The sequence below is a fragment of the Gymnoscopelus microlampas genome (genome assembly GCF_963454915.1).
Source record: "Gymnoscopelus microlampas genome assembly, chromosome: 17".
NCBI lineage: Eukaryota > Metazoa > Chordata > Actinopteri > Myctophiformes > Myctophidae > Gymnoscopelus > Gymnoscopelus microlampas.
This window is the reverse complement of record NC_139954.1, coordinates 46,978,726-46,996,990: the sequence shown is the minus strand read 5'-3', so window position 1 is coordinate 46,996,990 and position 18,265 is coordinate 46,978,726. Positions and strand designations below refer to the sequence as shown.

Genomic DNA, 18,265 nt, shown 5'->3' with positions numbered 1-18,265 from the left:
ACTGGGGACCCCTGTATCTGTTCATACTGTACCTCATTAGTTCCTACTGTACCTCATTGTAGAAGGGGGCGTTGGTTCCCTCCTTCACACTGGTCTGTTTCTTCTCCTCTCCGATCTCCATGACAACACTAGGGTCAATATTCTCCCCCACCAACTGCTTGGCCTCTGTGATGTTGATGGCAATCTGAGAGACAGACAGACAGACAGACAGACAGACAGACAGACAGACAGACAGACAGACAGACAGACAGACAGGCAGACAGACAGACAGGCAGGCAGGCAGGCAGGCAGGCAGGCAGGCAGGCAGACAGACAGACAGACAGACAGACAGACAGACAGACAGACAGACAGACGGACAGGCGGACGGACGGACGGACGGACGGACGGACGGACAGTGTCTCAGTAAACTATAGGATCATAGAATACAGAGACAGTGTAGTGTCTCAGTAAACTATAGGATCATAGAATACAGAGACAGTGTAGTGTCTCAGTAAACTATAGGATCATATTTGGGCCACCGGGAGATCGGACATTTAACCCTCCCAGCACACACCAGCCTTTATCCATTAAGGTTTATGCAATCATTCATCAATCACTCCGTAAACGTTCAGATTATGACTGCCTCTCCAGCCTGTCTTTCATTAACGCGGCGGCACGGGGCTGACCGCAGCCCGAGTCTCACGAGGAATGACTGTTTTATTTCAGTGTAACTCGAACGCGCACTGCTGCTCGGTATGGGTTCAATAAATGAATATACAAACGTATTCCATTCATGGTGATGTGATTGGTGTCATTCGTGTAGGTTACTAGCCTACTTGACAAAGATTGTACCGTTACAGAACACATGACAGACACAGTTGGGCTTGCAAGTAGGTAGGTGCATGTGTGTGTGTGTTAGAGATGCGCGGATCGCGGTTTTAGCCGCGGTTGCCGCAGTTAACCGCAGTTTGGGTGGATTTGGGTCAATCAAATATAATTATTAATTAATATTGGATAAACCGTGGTTGAAATAATGCAGGAATTAAATTAATGATATCAATCTATAGGCCTATAATAGCTTTTAAAAAGCACGAAATCTTGCCGTGCGTGCGTTTGTATTATTTTAATATTACGTCATTTTACATCAGGCAGAAATTAGCTCCTACTGCACGTTACTTTGGGGTCTTTGAACAGCTGGCAGCCAGCGTTGCCAGATTCTGCGAGAGAAATAAGCAGCCATGTCTATGAAAACCATTAGGCTGTATATGAAAACAAGCCCAAAAGAAGCGCAAAATTAGCCCAAAACTCGCTTATAAAAAACAGACATGGCAACAACGCTGTTGAAAGAGAAAGTAAAATGAATGAAACTCCGTCTTGTTACGGATTGTATACAGTCACTACATCGCGACAGACAGTGGTGAGTGACATTGTTTATAAGAAAACATCAGGAAAATAATAAGAATTTGATGCGGTTGGTGCGGATATTTAAATTGGATAAAATAATTATTGCGGTTGGATAACGGGCGGATAATGAATTTGTACATTCGGATTCGGATGACGTGAGAGGCCATCCGCGCATCTCTAGTGTGTGTGTGTGTGTGTGTGTGTGTGTGTGTGTGTGTGTGTGTGTGTGTGTGTGTGTGTGTGTGTGCGCGTGTGTGCGTGCGTGCGTGCGTGCGTGCGTGTGTGCGTGCGTGCGTGCGTGCGTGCATGCGTGTGTGAGCGCGCATGTACCTGGAAAGTCTGAGGTTTGCTCTCGCTGGGTTGGATGCGAGTTTTCAGCTTCGACCTGAAGACCAAGAGATACTGTAAATACATCCATCCATTCCTCCATCCAACCGTGCATTCATCCATCCATCCATCCATCCATGACCTTTGACCTCTTGGTGTTGCTCCATGGTGTGGCTCTGACCCCAGAAGGTCGTGCCTGGGGGTCAGGGGTCACGGCCTCCAGCAGAGAAGAACTTTCTTCTGGGACAGTCTCTGTGTCACTGTCTGCACACGCACACGCACACGCACACAATTTGAATCCACAAATTAAAATGAATTTACAGGGAAACAAATGTAACGGGGTTGATGGTTCACCTAAGGATACACCTGACACCTTCTCCTCCACACAGACAAACAGCTGAAACAGAGCAACATTTAGCCAGTTGTTTGGCTTTGCTCTTTGTCATGATAGGCCACTCGTGGTCATCTTATAAACAGGGCCCAGGCTTCCAAATATGAGCACAGAGAATCTGCATCTGTACCCATAGGTTTGTTATGATTCTCAGTAGCGGTTGGTACTTAGAATGCTTATCTTGGAAAGCCTGGTCCATGTATAGATCAAAGACACATCCCACCTCCACGGGTTGGATGATTTTATTGCTTGTTTTGATGCCACCTCCCCAGTGTGTGAGCACGGCCGGATTACCCATAGGCCGTAGGGGGCGAGTGCCCTGAGGCACCAGCCAATGGGGGGCACCAAAACAAATAAAATAAATAAGAATGAAATAACATAACCCTAACCCTAAACCTAAACCTGAAATAAAGCAACCAAAAACCGGAAAGAAACTAACACAATCCGTTAAAAAAACGAAATCTTCCGCACGAGTGTACGATTTCGGCGCCCGCGCGCTTCGTGCGTGGCCGACCTCCCCCAGCCTCAAGCCATATCTCCGCCCCCAGTGAGCAGGGGGGGGCACTTCAACTTGAGGTCGCCCTGGGGCACCACATAGTGCTAATCCGGCCCTGTGAGTGTGAGAGTGTGAGTGTGAGTGTGAGTGTGAGTGTGAGTGTGAGTGTGTGTGAGTGTGAGTGTGAGTGTGAGAGTGTGAGAGTGTGAGTGTGAGTGTGAGAGTGAGAGTGAGAGTGAGTGTGAGTGTGAGTGTGAGAGTGTGAGAGTGTGTGTGAGTGTGTGTGTGTGTGTGTGTGTGTGTGTGTGTGTGTGTGTGTGTGTGTGTGTGTGTGTGTGTGTGTGTGTGTGTGTGTCCTCACCCACAGCTCCTTTGTTCTCCAGCACCAGACCAGCTTCCTGTCTCTTCTTCTTCTTCACTTTGAGGCCAAACATCCCTTTGGCTTTCCTGACAACAACACAATGACATCACAAGATGATGACATCATCACGGGGGGGGGGGGCGGAGGGGACTTGTCCCCCGCAAAAGTAATTTAGGAGTCATTTAAAATAATAAATAAATAAGAATTTAAAAATACTTACTTATTAGAACCTGAACCCACTTCTGAAATCATGCACTCATAAACACTAACAAACACTCTTTTGAAGGATTTATTTCATTTAATTTTTTATTTTAGTTACAGAGGGCAAGTCATGTATTCAGGCATATTTGGCTCATCAGCCAGCGAGAAAATGCTCTATAATATGGCCTTACATCACAGGTTGTTCTGTGATCACTGGTTTGTCCATGTGGACACTATCATTTTCTTTGAGGCGTCTAAACAGCATCTAAACACCATGTATGGTTATATTAGATGGTCCACAGTCTAAACATCATGTATGGTTACACGGACATGTATGGTTACACGGACACGGACGCGCACGGACGTGCACATGCGTGCGTTTCATTTACGTCCCGGACAGAGCCGGATACCCGGATGTCAAAACATAAATAGTAGGGAAAAATACGGATTTCAGAAAGAGGACTGTGTTTCAATGCAGGAAAACACCCCAGCATCATTATATAGTGGCTGATAGAGGGGAAAAATGCAAAATATATATATATATAAATATTTTTAAATTTAGGCTTAAAGTTACCTAGAATCCCATTAAGTACAATTTGGAGTTATTTGTACTTTACTTGAGTATTTCCAATACTTTTACTACTCCACTACATCTCGGATCCACATATTATACGATCCACTACAATTATTTGAAAACTTTAGTTACTAGTTACTTTGTGGATTTTGATTATTATTACAAAACATACATTAACCACTTCAGCCCTATATACATTTCGGCCATTTGAAAATGGCTGATCTACAAGCTCACAATGCGTTGCGATGTGACGCATTGTGAGCTTGTAGATCTGCTATTTTCCAAATATTTGTATACATTTTATACATTTGAAAACTTAAACTTACTTGAAGTAAAAGTATTGAAATGTTAAAATGCTCCAGTAAAGTAAAATAAATCCTCAAATCTGTACTTAAGTACAGTACTTGAGTAAATGTACTTAGTTACTTTCCAGCAGCATAATGAATGAACCATCTTACCTGACCTGCAGCTCAAACCGTTACAACATCAACTCAACGCAACAATGTATCTGAATGCTTAAGACTCCTCCCACACCAGAGGTCTTCAACAGAGGGTCTGGGACCCCAAAGAGGTCCTCAGAGTTATTAGGGGGGTCCGCCAAATATTTATGTGATAGGAACTCTTTTTCTTTCTTTCTTCTTTTTTTTTTTTACATTAACCACTTCCCCATTATGGGGGGAACATCCACCAAAAATTGCAGATCTACAAGCTAAGGGGTCCCTGCTTCACTTCTCTCTCAGCTAAGGGGTCCCTGGTTCATTTCTCTCTCAACTAAGGGGTCGCTGCTTCATCTCTCTCTCAACTAAGGGGTCCCTGCTTAATTTCTCAGCTAAGGGGTCCCTGTTTCATCTCTCTCTCAGCTAAGGGGTCCCTGCTTCATTTCTCAGCTAAGGGGTCCCTGTTTCATCTCTCTCTCTCAGCTAAGGGGTCCCTGTTTCATCTCTCTCTCAGCTAAGGGGTCCCTGTTTCATCTCTCTCTCAGCTAAGGGGTCCCTGCTTCATTTCTCTCTCTCTCAGCTAAGGGGTCCCTGCTTCATCTCTCTCTCTCAGCTAAGGGGTCCTTGACCTGAAAAACATTGAAGACCTCTGATCTACACGGTTTCTCAACCAGCGGTCCGCGGACCACTAGTGGTCACCTAGTGAACAGCTACTCTCTGGGGAAAATGTTTTAAATCGAAAATGTATTATTATTTCATGTTGTTGTAACCCAGTCACCACTTAAGATGCAATATCTTATTTATTTATAACGATTTAAATCACGATTAATCACATGATTTTCATAGTTAATCACGATTAATTGCAAATATCACGTTTTTTATCTGGTCATTATGTACCTTAGAGGGATATGCTACAGTAGCTTTATGCAAAAGTATGTTTATTTATTATTATTATAAACAATTAACAACCCAAAACAATGACAAATATTGTCCTGAAACCATCAAATGGTAGCCTTAGCATTAGCATAACCACAGGCTGCAGGAGATGGGTTTAATGATCTGATAAATGTACAGTACTTAGTAATATAGGAGTACTGTAGTGACTGTAGCTTACCTTTATGCTTATAAAGGTTCACTAAAATATATAGGCCTATATCTTTTACACTACACCATGGACCTCATATGATACAGGATTCTGCTAAATAAAACACACATACATTGAGCAGAGGATATTGTTACATCGTTATCTAAATCCTAACAGTTTTTTGGGGGAAAAAATCTAGATTTTTCCAAAATAGCAGATCTACAAGCTCATAGTGCGGTACTCGGTGCCGAGCTATGAGCTTGTATATCTGCTATTTTTGAATAGCCAAAGATATCTAAAGTGACAGAGATGCGTTCCAGGTCTTAATGGGTTAACATAAGGGTGAGTTAATTGTGATTCATTTAGTTAACTTTTACAGCCCTAATAACTGTAGAATATTTAAATGAATTAATTCACAAAATGTGCACACAGACAGACAGACAGACAGACAGACAGACAGGCTTAAATCATGTATGTTGGAAGAATACGATACAAAATGTTTCCCTTCTCACACGTGACTGAAGCTGAGGACATGTGTTCTGTTGAACAAAGAGCTGGAGACACTGAACGAACAGCTCCAAACACGAGCCCACACAGACACACGTCTCAGTCAGCACATTTCTTACCGTTGTGGTTTGGTCTCCTGGCGCTCAGCAGACGGTTCGATTCCCGCCGCCTCCAGTGCCCTTGACTCCATGTGCTCAAGGGTTCTGGAAGTGATATCAGCTTGTTAAAATAACACTCTATAGTAATGATTACTATCAGAATATAAAGCTATTTAAAGCTGTTACTGAACAAACACTATAGTAATGATTACTATCACAATATAGATCTATTTAACACTGTTACTTAACAAACACTCTATAGCAATGATTACTATCACAGTATAGAGCTTTAAAGGTAGAGTAAAGTGATATTTTTTGGTATTTTTTTGTTTTTTGTTAAAAAGGTTAAAGTAATATTGTGATAGTAATCATTGCTACAGAGCGTTTGTTCGGTCACAGGGGTCTCTCCATCTCTTTAGTAAACAGACTATAGTACATTTTCAGGTAGGTGACAAAATCTAAGCCAATCAGGAGAGGGCACTGAAAATGCATTTTCTGTTTAATAAAGAGCTGGAGAGACATGGGAGAATCCGTTTATACTGAACAAACACTCTATAGCAATGAGTACTATCAGAATATAGAGCTATTTAACACTGTTACTGAACAAACACTCTATAGCAATGATTACTATCACAATATAGAGCTATTTAACACTGTTACTGAACAAACACTCTATAGCAATGATTACTATCACAATATAGAGCTATTTAACACTGTTACTGAACAAACACTCTATAGCAATAAGTACTATCAGCATATAGAGCTATTTAACACTTATTTTAACCAAAGAAAATCACTTACCCTACCTTTAACTTTAACAAAAAAAGAAAACATTTAATTTAACAGCAATAAAATAGAATATCACACCTTTCAGTAGATCTATAGGTCTAGTTCAGAGGAAAGCACTTCATCTCCTCAGTAAATGTCCTTTATGCTGACCCTGTGTCTGATAGCAGTGTATGGATGGATGAGTTGCAGCAGGGTGTGTGTGTGTGTGTGTGTGTGTGTGTGTGTGTGTGTGTGTGTGTGTGTGTGCTTTTAATGCTCCGGCTGTTGTTTTATTATTCACCATGTGACTCAAACTCACCTGATGGACAGCTGCCAATCGTCATGGGACTCATACACTTGATGGACAGCTGCCAGGTTTACAGTGGGACTGACATTAGTTTTCATACTATAACACCACAGATCATATATGACCTGAGGACCCCCCCAAAATAATCATACGTGAACTGAGGACCCCCCCCCCCCCCCAAAGAAAAACAAAATAAACAAACAAACGAAAAACAATCATGTGGGGACCCCCCTTGGGGTCCTGACACACAGGTTGAGAACCATGGCTCTAAGTCAGTGACAGTGAGGGCAGTCGTCTGAACAGGATGTGTAGTGTGTACATTCATACACACTACACACCCCTGGTAAACACACACACTCTCTCACACACACCCCTGGCAAACACACACACACACACACACACACACACACACACACACACACACACACACACACACACACACACACACACACACACACACACACACACACACACACACACACACACACACACACACACACACACACACACACAGCTACTGTATATAGTCACACAGACAATTTAGATAGATAGTTTAGACAGACAGACAGACAGACAGACAGACGCCTTCTCGAACTTTCCTAAAATTAACATACAACATACACAACTCCCAGGTCACAAAGAACCAGTGGTGGAAAGTAACTGATTACATTTACTCGTACTGTAATTAAGTACAATTCTGAGATACTTTGACTTTACTTGAGTATTTCCAATTTTCAACATTTTTACTTCGACTCCACTACATCTCAGAGGCAAATATTGTACTTTTACTCCACTACAATTATTTGACAACTTTAGTTACTAGTTACTTTGTAGATTTTGATTATTATTACAAAAGACACTAACCACTTCTGCCCAATATATATTTAGGCCATTAAGATCTACAAGCTCACAAAGCGCTGTGATGCGACACAATGTGAGCTTGTAGATCTGCTATTTTCAAAATGCTTTTTATACATTTTGAACTTTTGAAAAGGGTTCTCCACAGTACTGTGGTGCGGTGGTTCTCCACAGTGTACGGTGGTTCTCCACAGAGAAGGGTTCTCCACGGAGAAGGGTTCTCCACAGTGTACGGTGGGTTCTCCATAGAGAAGGGTTCTCCACAGTGTACAGTGGGTTCTCCACAGTGTACAGTGGGTTCTCCACAGTGTACAGTGGGTTCTCCACAGTGTACGGTGGGTTCTCCATAGAGAAGGGTTCTCCACAGTGTACGGTGGGTTCTCCACAGAGAAGGGTTCTCCACAGTGTACGGTGGGTTCTCCACAGAGAAGGGTTCTCCACAGTGTACTGTGGGTTCTCCATAGAGAAGGGTTCTCCACAGTTAGATGGGTTCTCCACAGTGTACGGTGGGTTCTCCACAGAGAAGGGTTCTCCACAGTGTTCGGTGGGTTCTCCACAGTGTACGGTGGGTTCTCCACAGAGAAGGGTTCTCCACAGTGTACAGTGGGTTCTCCACAGAGAAGGGTTCTCCACAGTGTACGGTGGGTTCTCCACAGTGTTCGGTGGGTTCTCCACAGTGTACTGTGGGTTCTCCACAGTGTTCGGTGGGTTCTCCACAGTGTACGGTGGGTTCTCCACAGAGAAGGGTTCTCCACAGTGTACAGTGGGTTCTCCACAGAGAAGGGTTCTCCACAGTGTACAGTGGGTTCTCCACAGAGAAGGGTTCTCCACAGTGTACGGTGGGTTCTCCACAGTGTTCGGTGGGTTCTCCACAGTGTACGGTGGGTTCTCCACAGAGAAGGGTTCTCCACAGTGTACAGTGGGTTCTCCACAGAGAAGGGTTCTCCACAGTGTACGGTGGGTTCTCCACAGTGTTCGGTGGGTTCTCCACAGTGTACGGTGGGTTCTCCACAGAGAAGGGTTCTCCACAGTGTACAGTGGGTTCTCCACAGAGAAGGGTTCTCCACAGTGTACGGTGGGTTCTCCACAGTGTTCGGTGGGTTCTCCACAGTGTACGGTGGGTTCTCCACAGAGAAGGGTTCTCCACAGTGTACAGTGGGTTCTCCACAGAGAAGGGTTCTCCACAGTGTACGGTGGGTTCTCCACAGTGTACGGTGGGTTCTCCACAGTGTACGGTGGGTTCTCCACAGAGAAGGGTTCTCCACAGTGTACAGTGGGTTCTCCACAGAGAAGGGTTCTCCACAGTGTACGGTGGGTTCTCCACAGTGTACGGTGGTGCAGCAGGGTGTTGCCTCATCAGTAGTACAAAATCTCAGCCACTTCAACTCAACTCTGGCCAAGGGTAGTGACTACATTATTTACATTCTGTTCGTTAATTGAATAATATGCTCAACTCAACAAAAAACAACAAATAAAACAGATTCTACTGATGATTTCCTAATCAAACCATGAAAACTCAGCATCACAAACGTAGTTTTATAACTTCAGATATCAGCTTTTATTGTGAAAACATTTCTGAACCTGAGCATTTTATAATGTAGCCCTTAAACATTAAACTATTGTTATCAATTACAAAAAACTAAATATATAGAAATATTTATTCAATCATTACAACTTCAATCATGTTCAAAATAAAGAAAAAAAAAAACATCACAGGCATTGTTATTGTAGTTAGTCAATAACATATAAAGTCCTTTAATCTGTAATTAACTCCAGTCAATCAATGTTTAAACCACATTAGCAGCATAGATACAATGTAAACACTATTCATCTCTGGGCTGAACATGTTTGAGAACCACTGCTCTAAAACAACATCAGACAAAGGGGCTTTGGGGCTTGTTTTCATAGACCCTGGTTGCTTGTTTCTCTCGAAGTCTGGCAACACAGATCTGAGTCCCCCAGTTGAGGATATAACTCAGATGTTGACCCAGGGGTCACCCAGATGTTGACCCAGGGGTCAGGTGGCACCATAACCCTCCATACCATGCCACACCAAGGCATAAATAGAAAGGTGTTGAAACAAGCCTGATCCAACTGGAACCAAGAATGATCTGTAAAACTAAGTGATAAATCATCTAAACTCCTCAGACAAAGTTCGGAATCTTAATTTCCTTCAAGTGCTGGCAGGTGTGCTGAGCAGGAGTCCTGCATTCTACAAATGATTCTTACAAGTTGTACCTGGATATAAGGTGACTAATCAGGATTTCCAACGATATAAAATACGATGCCAATTGGTGTAACTGAAGGGTAGAAATAATCAACCGAAATAAAGCATTTTGAGGAGTTTATAATGATGTGATATGACGTGATAGGTTGCCAAACTCTCTCGCTCAGCCATCAAAAAAGTCAGCAGAACGGAAGTCAAAAGCTTTCCTATAATAAACCAGACTTCCGCAGTGTTGAGGCCTAAAGTCACGTGACCCAGACCGGTGGCTACACCTACACATGTGAAAACACCAGACACAAACCACTGCAAGTCAACGTGCATTTGGCACCAAGAGCCTCTATGAAGGTTAGCAGAACCTTCACCGGAACCCTCTGCCGTCTAGGCCAGCTCCAGAGCAGAACCGGCAGCAGTCTCATTAAGCGACATTACCTGGCGATGCGACCGTCTCCCGGCTAACGCTCCAAACAAGAGGGTAGCATGGGTCTGCCCGGAACAGCCGAGTCCAAATATTGACTTGTCTCTCGGGCACGGGTTGGATGGGTTTCATCTGCAACGGGTCTCGGTCGGTCCATCACAACCCGTATGGACCCGACAACCAGCTTTGTAATATTATTATTATTATCATTATTATATTAAAACTCTTTAACCTAAAATTACAATTCACTTTAATTTGCGTTACAATTAGACTCCAAAATCCATATAGTCTGTTCTCACATATTGAATGAGCCGGGTCCAGTTATCCAAAGCTCCGTTTCGGACGGGGTCCAGTAATTTAGAACGTTTTCCTCGGGTCCGTTTGGACCGGGCCAATTATCCATGAGTCTGTTTCGGTCTGGGTCAAGTCGTTTGGACCCATGCTACTCAAAACGCCTCGCAGAAGCAACCAAACTGATCCCACAGCTGTTGAGAGCTTGAAGGCTGACAACGGGTCCATTTGGTTCCATTCGTACACGCTCAGAGTTATGGGGATCCGTAGCCTTATTTATACCGTATACACCCAACTGCTCCCAGATCTGAAGCCTAACAAACACTAAACTAAAGTAGTGGCTCATGAACCTGAAGACTCCTCTTCATGAACCTGAAGACTCCTCTTCATGAACCTGAAGACTCCTCTTCATGAACCTGAAGACTCCTCGAGCAGCTAGACGGACCTTCGAACGTCTCACGCCCCACCTTTTGGGGTCTCAACCCTTTGTTTGAGAACCCCCCCCTGGTTGAAGATTGTTGTGATACGAGAAGGCTGCTCCCTGGGGGAACAGGTTTGGTTCTAGAATAAATAAAATGTCATAATGATAAACCCACATACCCGTCTCTCTGAATACAGTATAATCATCATAATAGTCCAGTGGCTTAAGGCCATTACCGTTCATTACCAAGCGGATAAAAGCTTCTTTAGGACCTGCTGATGGATTCTAGCCAATAGGGGCCCAAAACAAATCTAATAAAAAAACAGGCAGATTCACTGTTTGGCCGAGAACTTTTGAACTGGTCATACGATCCCTCGACCAAAGACGGAGTGTGTGCCAATGTGTGTGAGTTTTGGACACAATCTGTATGAGTAGTAGCAAATTACCAAAGGAAACAGGCCTTTCAACACAGTGAAAGGCCTGTTTTTAAGGCCCCTATAGGCTAAAGTCCATCAGTAGGTCCTAAAGAAGCCTCATGCGGAATGTGGCACTGTTATCCGCTTCGTAACAGTGTTAAAAAATGTCCTTAAACCACTGCCCTTAAAAAAATGTCCTTAAACCACCTGGTCTGATTGTGCAACACTATCTGCTCCATGAATGGGCGTTGCCACAAGGATGGCACGGCTACCCAGATGCAGACGGCAACCAAGCCATCATATACAGTCCTCAGTCATCACCATATTCACAGAGAAATCAAATGGTTTTTCTTTGACCTGTTCTTCAGCGTGACAAACAGAATCTCTCGGTAACCGACTGGATCTCTTCCTTCCACAAATCATCAAAATCCATTTTTCCACTGCCAGTTCTTCAGCTCTGAATGGAGGAGGACGCTGGACCTGGAGGAGTCATGGTCAGTGTTGGTTAAAGTCAGTCTCTTCTACCTGTTGGCACGAGGCTCCATGTTGTGGCTTCCGTTGCCGACAGCGCTGTTAGACGGGGATCATGTGTAAGGCAGGTCTGTGTAAGTAAGGCAGGTCTGTGTAAGGCAGGTCTGGAGGGGACTCACAGTGTTGCCATGTCTGCTTATTATAAGCGACTTTGGGCTTGTAAATATTGGTAGTTGCGGGTGGTGGTTTTTTTTGGTAGCTGATTATTTGGGCTTGCTTCCTAAACGTTGTAATTATCGTTTAAACCAGTGGTTCTCAAACATGTTCATGTCGAGGACCCGGATATGTTTATGCATTAGTCCTCGGATCCCAGCAAAAGTAGTTAATAATTATATTATCTTTACATAGATATCTTCTGGGGGTCCCTGGCACAAAACATTTGGAAGAAAGTGGAAGCGGCCAAATACATGTTAAAGGAGATGCCGGTCATTTTCGTTATGTTTGATGCGTCGCTAATCACTCACCAACATACAAAGGAACGTTGAATAATTCCAGATCTGCCCCTGTTGTCCATTCTGCAGACCCCTTGCAGCGGCATAATGGGAGACGTGTGTAAGAGTGAAAATCGTCTATATTAACCGATGCAATGTTTGTTTTTTTCCTACTACTCCTCATCGTGGAGTCTCATGATACTCAAACATGCGCTGAATGACCCTCAAGAGCTACCGTTCGTGTAGCACGACATGACGTTGGTTGCTTGTTTCTCTCCCAAAATCTGGCACACGCCAGGTTCTGTGAGAGACTCCACGATGAGGAGTAGTAGGAAAAAAACAAACATTGCATCGGTTAATATAGACTATTTTCACTCTTACACACGTCTCCCATTATGCCGCTGCAAGGGGTCTGCAGAATGGACAACAGGGGCAGTTCTGGAAATATTCAACGTTCCTTTGTATGTTGGTGAGTGATTAGCGACGCATCAAACATACAACCGAAAATGACCGGCATTCTCCTTTCATTTCAGGCCAAATACATGTTAATTTCAGGCCAAATACATGTTAATTTCAGGCCAAATACATGTTATTTCAGGCCAAATACATGTTAATTTCAGGCCAAATACATGTTAATTTCAGGCCAAATACATGTTAATTTCAGGCCAAATACATGTTAATTTCAGGCCAAATACATGTTAATTTCAGGCCAAATACATGTTAATTTCCGGGTCCTTGACATGATAGTTTGAAAACCACTGGAGTAGCCCCGCCCCCAGTAAGCTGGGGGGCGGGGGCTCATAGGATGGGTTGGGGGCGGGGTTCAAAGGGTGGGTTGGGGGCTGGGGGAGGGGCTGGGGGAGGGGGAACAGGGCAGGCTCAAACAGGGCATGCTGGAACACAAGGACCGGACCTCTCGCTCCGAAACCTCCTCGTCCTCATCGTTGTCGTCGTCGTCGCCAAGGCGACGAGACCGAGACCAGCGGCTGACCACCACACTGTGACATCATAGACAGGGGACAACGGTTAGTGTGACATCATCAACAGGGGACACCGGTTAGTGTGACATCATAGACAGGGGACAACGGTTAGTGTGACATCATAGACAGGGGACAACATTGGTGGAAAAAGTACTCAAATGTTTTACTTAAGTAAAAGTATCAATACTGCAAAGTACAAATACTCTGTTACAAGAGAAAGTCTGGTATTCAAAATGTGTGTGTGTGCGTGTGCGTGTGCGTGTACCTGGATCTTGGTCTGTAGGGTTGGTAAGGTCTGTGTTCAAATCTGGAGACGTAGCTACACTTGGACCACTACACACACACACACACACACACACACACACACACACACACACACACACACACACACACACACACACACACACACACACACACACACACACACACACACACACACACACACACACACACACACACACACACACACACACACACAATTACAATTACTTTTCTATATATTGAGGCCTTATCAGACAACCAGTGTGATCTATAGCAGTGGTTCCTTTTTGGCTCAGGTCATCCCTGTAAATAACTATTTCATCCACGGCATCCCTGAATTACATTGTTACTTACTTATAGGACCCTCCATTTAAGTCATATTACGGTACTTAAACATGTAAATACTTCCGCCTAAGATACAGTATGTCATGAGGAAAACTTGAGAGAATATCAATTTCCATTAGGGCAGGTTGAACATAATTCTATACTCGACGTTTAACCACTCTGGGTGGAACATTGGTCAGATGTTCCACCCAGATCTACAAGCTCACAACGCATCGCGTTGCGATGCGTTGTGAGCTTGTACATCGGCTATTTTTGACAAAGAGATTTGGTGCAGGTCCAAAAGTGATATGGATCAATTCCAAATATTATCAAACATTCTGAGGCACCCCTGGACTGGTGTCACGGCACCCTAGGGTGCCACGGCACCCACTTTGAGAAACCCTGATCTATAGAACCAGTATGTATAGATCTATAGAAGCAGCTACAGAAAGGTGCAGAGGATGTGCAGACAGTGATGATAATAAATGCATTTTTTAATCAGTCAGGATGTCCGGAGGGAATTATATTTGTCTGTCTTTGCCATAAAAAAAACTGTCAAAACCATATATATATATATATATATATATATATATATATATATATATATATATATATATATATATATATATATATATATATATATATATATATATATATATATATATATATATATATATATCAGGGGTCGTGCTAGGATTTTAATCTGCCGGTCCCAATGTCCGGAAGGATTCAAATTTACCGGACATCTGACAAACATAACGGTCATAATTATGTTTATGCATTAATGACAAGCAGGTGCGTAAATACAGCATAACACTTAGGCCTACAGCATTATATTTTGGATTGAGCTATTTGAACATGAACCATCATAATATACACATTTTATATAGCAGGGTCATCTTACACAAATACATTAATTACATACATTACCATTTGCGCATGCTGCGTGCGTAATGGTTTCTCCATAATCAATTGCGTTTGAATGCATTTTCTAATCAAAGGGCACTGCACAAAATTGGGCATTTCAGATTAATCCTTCATAACGTGGCTCAGCTGACCTGTTAGGGCAATAAATGATAGACCACTACTCACTACTCCCAATGTCCCCTCCCTGTATGAATGAATGAACCATTGTAAAGCGCTTTGAGTAAGTTTGAGTACTTAGAAAAGCGCCATAAAAATGCAATTCATTATTATTATTATCATTACTCACTCACAGGAGGTTATAGCTACTGTATAGTTAGACAGTGGATGCCGTCCGTGCGTCTAGTTGGGACAGCCGTGGGAAAGTTGATGAGTTGTGAGAATCTTGTCGTCTCCTCATAGAGCTATTCAGTTCAAAGTGGTAACGTTTTAACGTGTCCACCTCATAGAGTTAAAAATAGGTCCACGATTATGATTAACGTCGTATTTCACCTCGATGCCATCGTTGCAGTAGACTATAGCTGTTGTGGAGAGTATTTACAGTGTTGGATATTTCATCTTCAACCTGCACTGTTGTTAAACTGTAGGGCAACTTGCCAACTTTACTCACAAGTGCCCTTGTAGTAGCCTAGTATCTGTGACATATTCTAACTCGTAATGATACAACTTGTGAGTGACTGACTGTTAAATACACAACTTTAACTTGTAACCGGACCACGGTCGCTGCCTGACTGCCGAGACTCTACGCAGCAGCAGCACCAACAACTACGCAGCAGCAGCAACAACTCTCTTTCTTCCTGTTGTACCTTCACAATAAAGTGTCTCCCATTTACCGCCCAATGCAGCATGGCTATTATTAACAGGAAATAGGTGTAAATTAACAGCGTGTGAACACACTCTTTCTACCTCTCTCTCTCTCTCTCCCAGAAACACACGCACGCTTTTAAGAGAGAGAGTGAGAGCGAGAGAGAGAAAGAAAGAGAGAGAGAGCTTGCAAAGCAGACTAGCAGAGGATTTGAAATGTGCCTAATTTGCGGTGATAATTAATGAACTGCCGTGGCATTATCAACCGGTCAGGATGTCCGAAGAGATTTATTTTTTCCGGTCTTTGTCATAAAAAAACGGTCAAAACCGGCAATTATCGGACTAACGCGACCTCTGCTATATATATATATATTAAGTAAAGTACGTGTTACTGTCCAGCCAACACACTAGAGGAGGTTGAATGAACAGAAACAAGAGGTTTGGGTCGTTGCATGTATTCCAAAGGCTCTTCGTCCTACTCCTCAAGCTCCTACAAGCTCACAAAGAGCTAACCATGGCGACAGTGTTTTACACAAAAACGCTGGTGATATCGGAAAAACTGGATTCGCAGTTCCGTGCACAAGGTAATGGTCAATGGCTGTGTGCAAATTCAGATCAATTGCTCCAGCCAGTGAGGAGAACCGGGCAGAACCAATTTTGGCCTTTAAAGATTTTTTTTTTTTAAAGAATCGCCCCAGGTCTTAATGGGTTAAAATGTCTTTATACGTGAAAATCCTACAAATGAAGTAAAAAAAAACAAAGTTTCATCCTAGCGAACGACGGAGGACAATTTCACCGTCATTTCAAATCTCTGCCATACCATTATTGTTGAGCGTTTTCTTTATCACCATGAACGATAATAAGGATGATTCTCACCATGTGCAGCGGGTCAGTGGTGCCTAGATGAACTCCTTTCTGACAGAGAGACCTCAGCAGCTCAATACCTACACACACACGCACGCACGCACGCACACACACACACACACACACACACACACACACACACACACACACACACACACACACACACACACACACACACACACACACACACACACACACACACACACACACACACACACACACACACACACAGTTTGTATTGCTATACTTGTGAGGTCATCAACATTTTAAGACAGGGATTTTTATGAATGTCATTTTTTTAAACAAAATGTGCCATTTTTAACCATAACCTGAAACATATCTGATCTACACTTCAACTTGTAGATCAGATATTTTTCGGTGCAGGACACCAGCGGCATACAGACAGACAGACAGACAGACTCACAGACAGACAGACAGACAGACAGACAGACAGACAGACAGACAGACAGACAGACAGACTCACAGACAGACAGACAGACAGACAGACAGACAGACAGACAGACAGACAGACAGACAGACAGACAGACATACTCACAGACAGACAGACAGACAGACAGACAGACAGACAGACAGACAGACAGACAGACTCACAGACAGACAGACAGACAGACAGACAGACAGACAGACAGACAGACAGACTCACAGACAGACAGACAGACAGACAGACTCACAGACAGACAGACTCACAGACAGACAGACAGACATACTCACAGACATACTCACAGACAGACAGACAGACAGACAGACAGACAGACAGACAGACAGACAGACAGACCTTTGTCCCTGCCTCCACAGTGTCTCGTCTCCCATTGGCTCAGCAGAACGTTGAGGTATCGCGGCACGTCGAAGAAGCGCAGGTATCGTGCGGACGAGGCGGCAGTCGACGACGGGAACACTCGCTGGAACGCCCCCCGGCGACTCAGCTCGTCCTCGCTCTCCGCCAAGACGCGCACGTCCTCCGGCGTGAGCACGTCCAGCACGGTGGACAGGAAGTCCTGCAGGAAGGAGGGTTAGAGCGGGAAACGCATTCTGTGTGTCATTCATTACATTTCTTTTGGGCTATATTCAAAAAATAGCAGATCTACAAGCTCATAGCGCGGCACCGAGTGCCGCGCTATGAGCTTGTAGATCTGCTCTTTTTTGAAAAGCCAAAGTGAAAAATAATGCTTTTTAGCTCAAATCAAAAAATGACACAGATGCTTCTTCAGGTCTTAACACATCCACCGCCAAGGGCTAATCTCATAATGCACTCACCACTGCCAAGCTTTTATTGTCTTTTTTTGTTTTTTTGATTCCGTCATAGCCCCCGCTAAATCCGTTTAAAATCCGCGTTCATTTGGTTCGACACAAACACGGGATCCGACAGAACAAAACACTGAAGACCGCGACGCAATCCGAGCCTCCATTTTGGAGAACGAGGCAAAAACGTCAGAGTGGGGGATGCGGAGAGGAAAACAACAAGCTGAGATAACCGCTTCCAAAGTTGATCGCTAGACAGGAAACGTAGGCGGGACAAAAAACGGAAACAGTATTATTTCGTTAAGGTCCGCCCCCCCCCCCCCC

General features: G+C 43.7%; 2 protein-coding genes across 9 annotated transcripts in view; both read right to left on the bottom strand.

Annotated features, from left to right (window-relative positions):
• The window catches only part of fer1l6 (fer-1 like family member 6), an 80,998-nt gene extending 74,138 nt beyond the window's left edge, over nt 1-6,860 (bottom strand). For 7 of the 8 annotated variants that reach the window (XR_014602766.1, XM_084085010.1, XM_084085011.1 and 4 more), the window contains exons 1-6: nt 6,727-6,860; nt 5,881-5,964; nt 2,959-3,044; nt 1,860-1,974; nt 1,714-1,768; nt 53-184 (exon numbers count right to left, since the gene is read on the bottom strand). Coding sequence is in view for 7 of the 8 variants with exons in the window: in XM_084085010.1 (XP_083941136.1) it covers nt 53-184; nt 1,714-1,768; nt 1,860-1,974; nt 2,959-3,044; nt 5,881-5,951 (459 nt within the window). In the remaining variant the exon portion in view is untranslated. Of the gene's footprint in view, nt 1-52; nt 185-1,713; nt 1,769-1,859; nt 1,975-2,958; nt 3,045-5,880; nt 5,965-6,726 lie in introns of those variants that run through there. The other variant, XM_084085014.1, reaches the window with a different exon arrangement.
• A 6,246-nt stretch (nt 6,861-13,106) lies between these two features.
• Nucleotides 13,107-18,265, bottom strand: part of ttll4 (tubulin tyrosine ligase-like family, member 4) — a 57,625-nt gene continuing 52,466 nt past the window's right edge. The window contains exons 23-26 of the mRNA XM_084085017.1: nt 17,478-17,697; nt 16,694-16,761; nt 13,770-13,837; nt 13,107-13,522 (exon numbers count right to left, since the gene is read on the bottom strand). Coding sequence (XP_083941143.1) covers nt 13,348-13,522; nt 13,770-13,837; nt 16,694-16,761; nt 17,478-17,697 — 531 coding nt within the window. The 3' untranslated portion in view covers nt 13,107-13,347. The remainder of the gene's footprint in view (nt 13,523-13,769; nt 13,838-16,693; nt 16,762-17,477; nt 17,698-18,265) is intronic.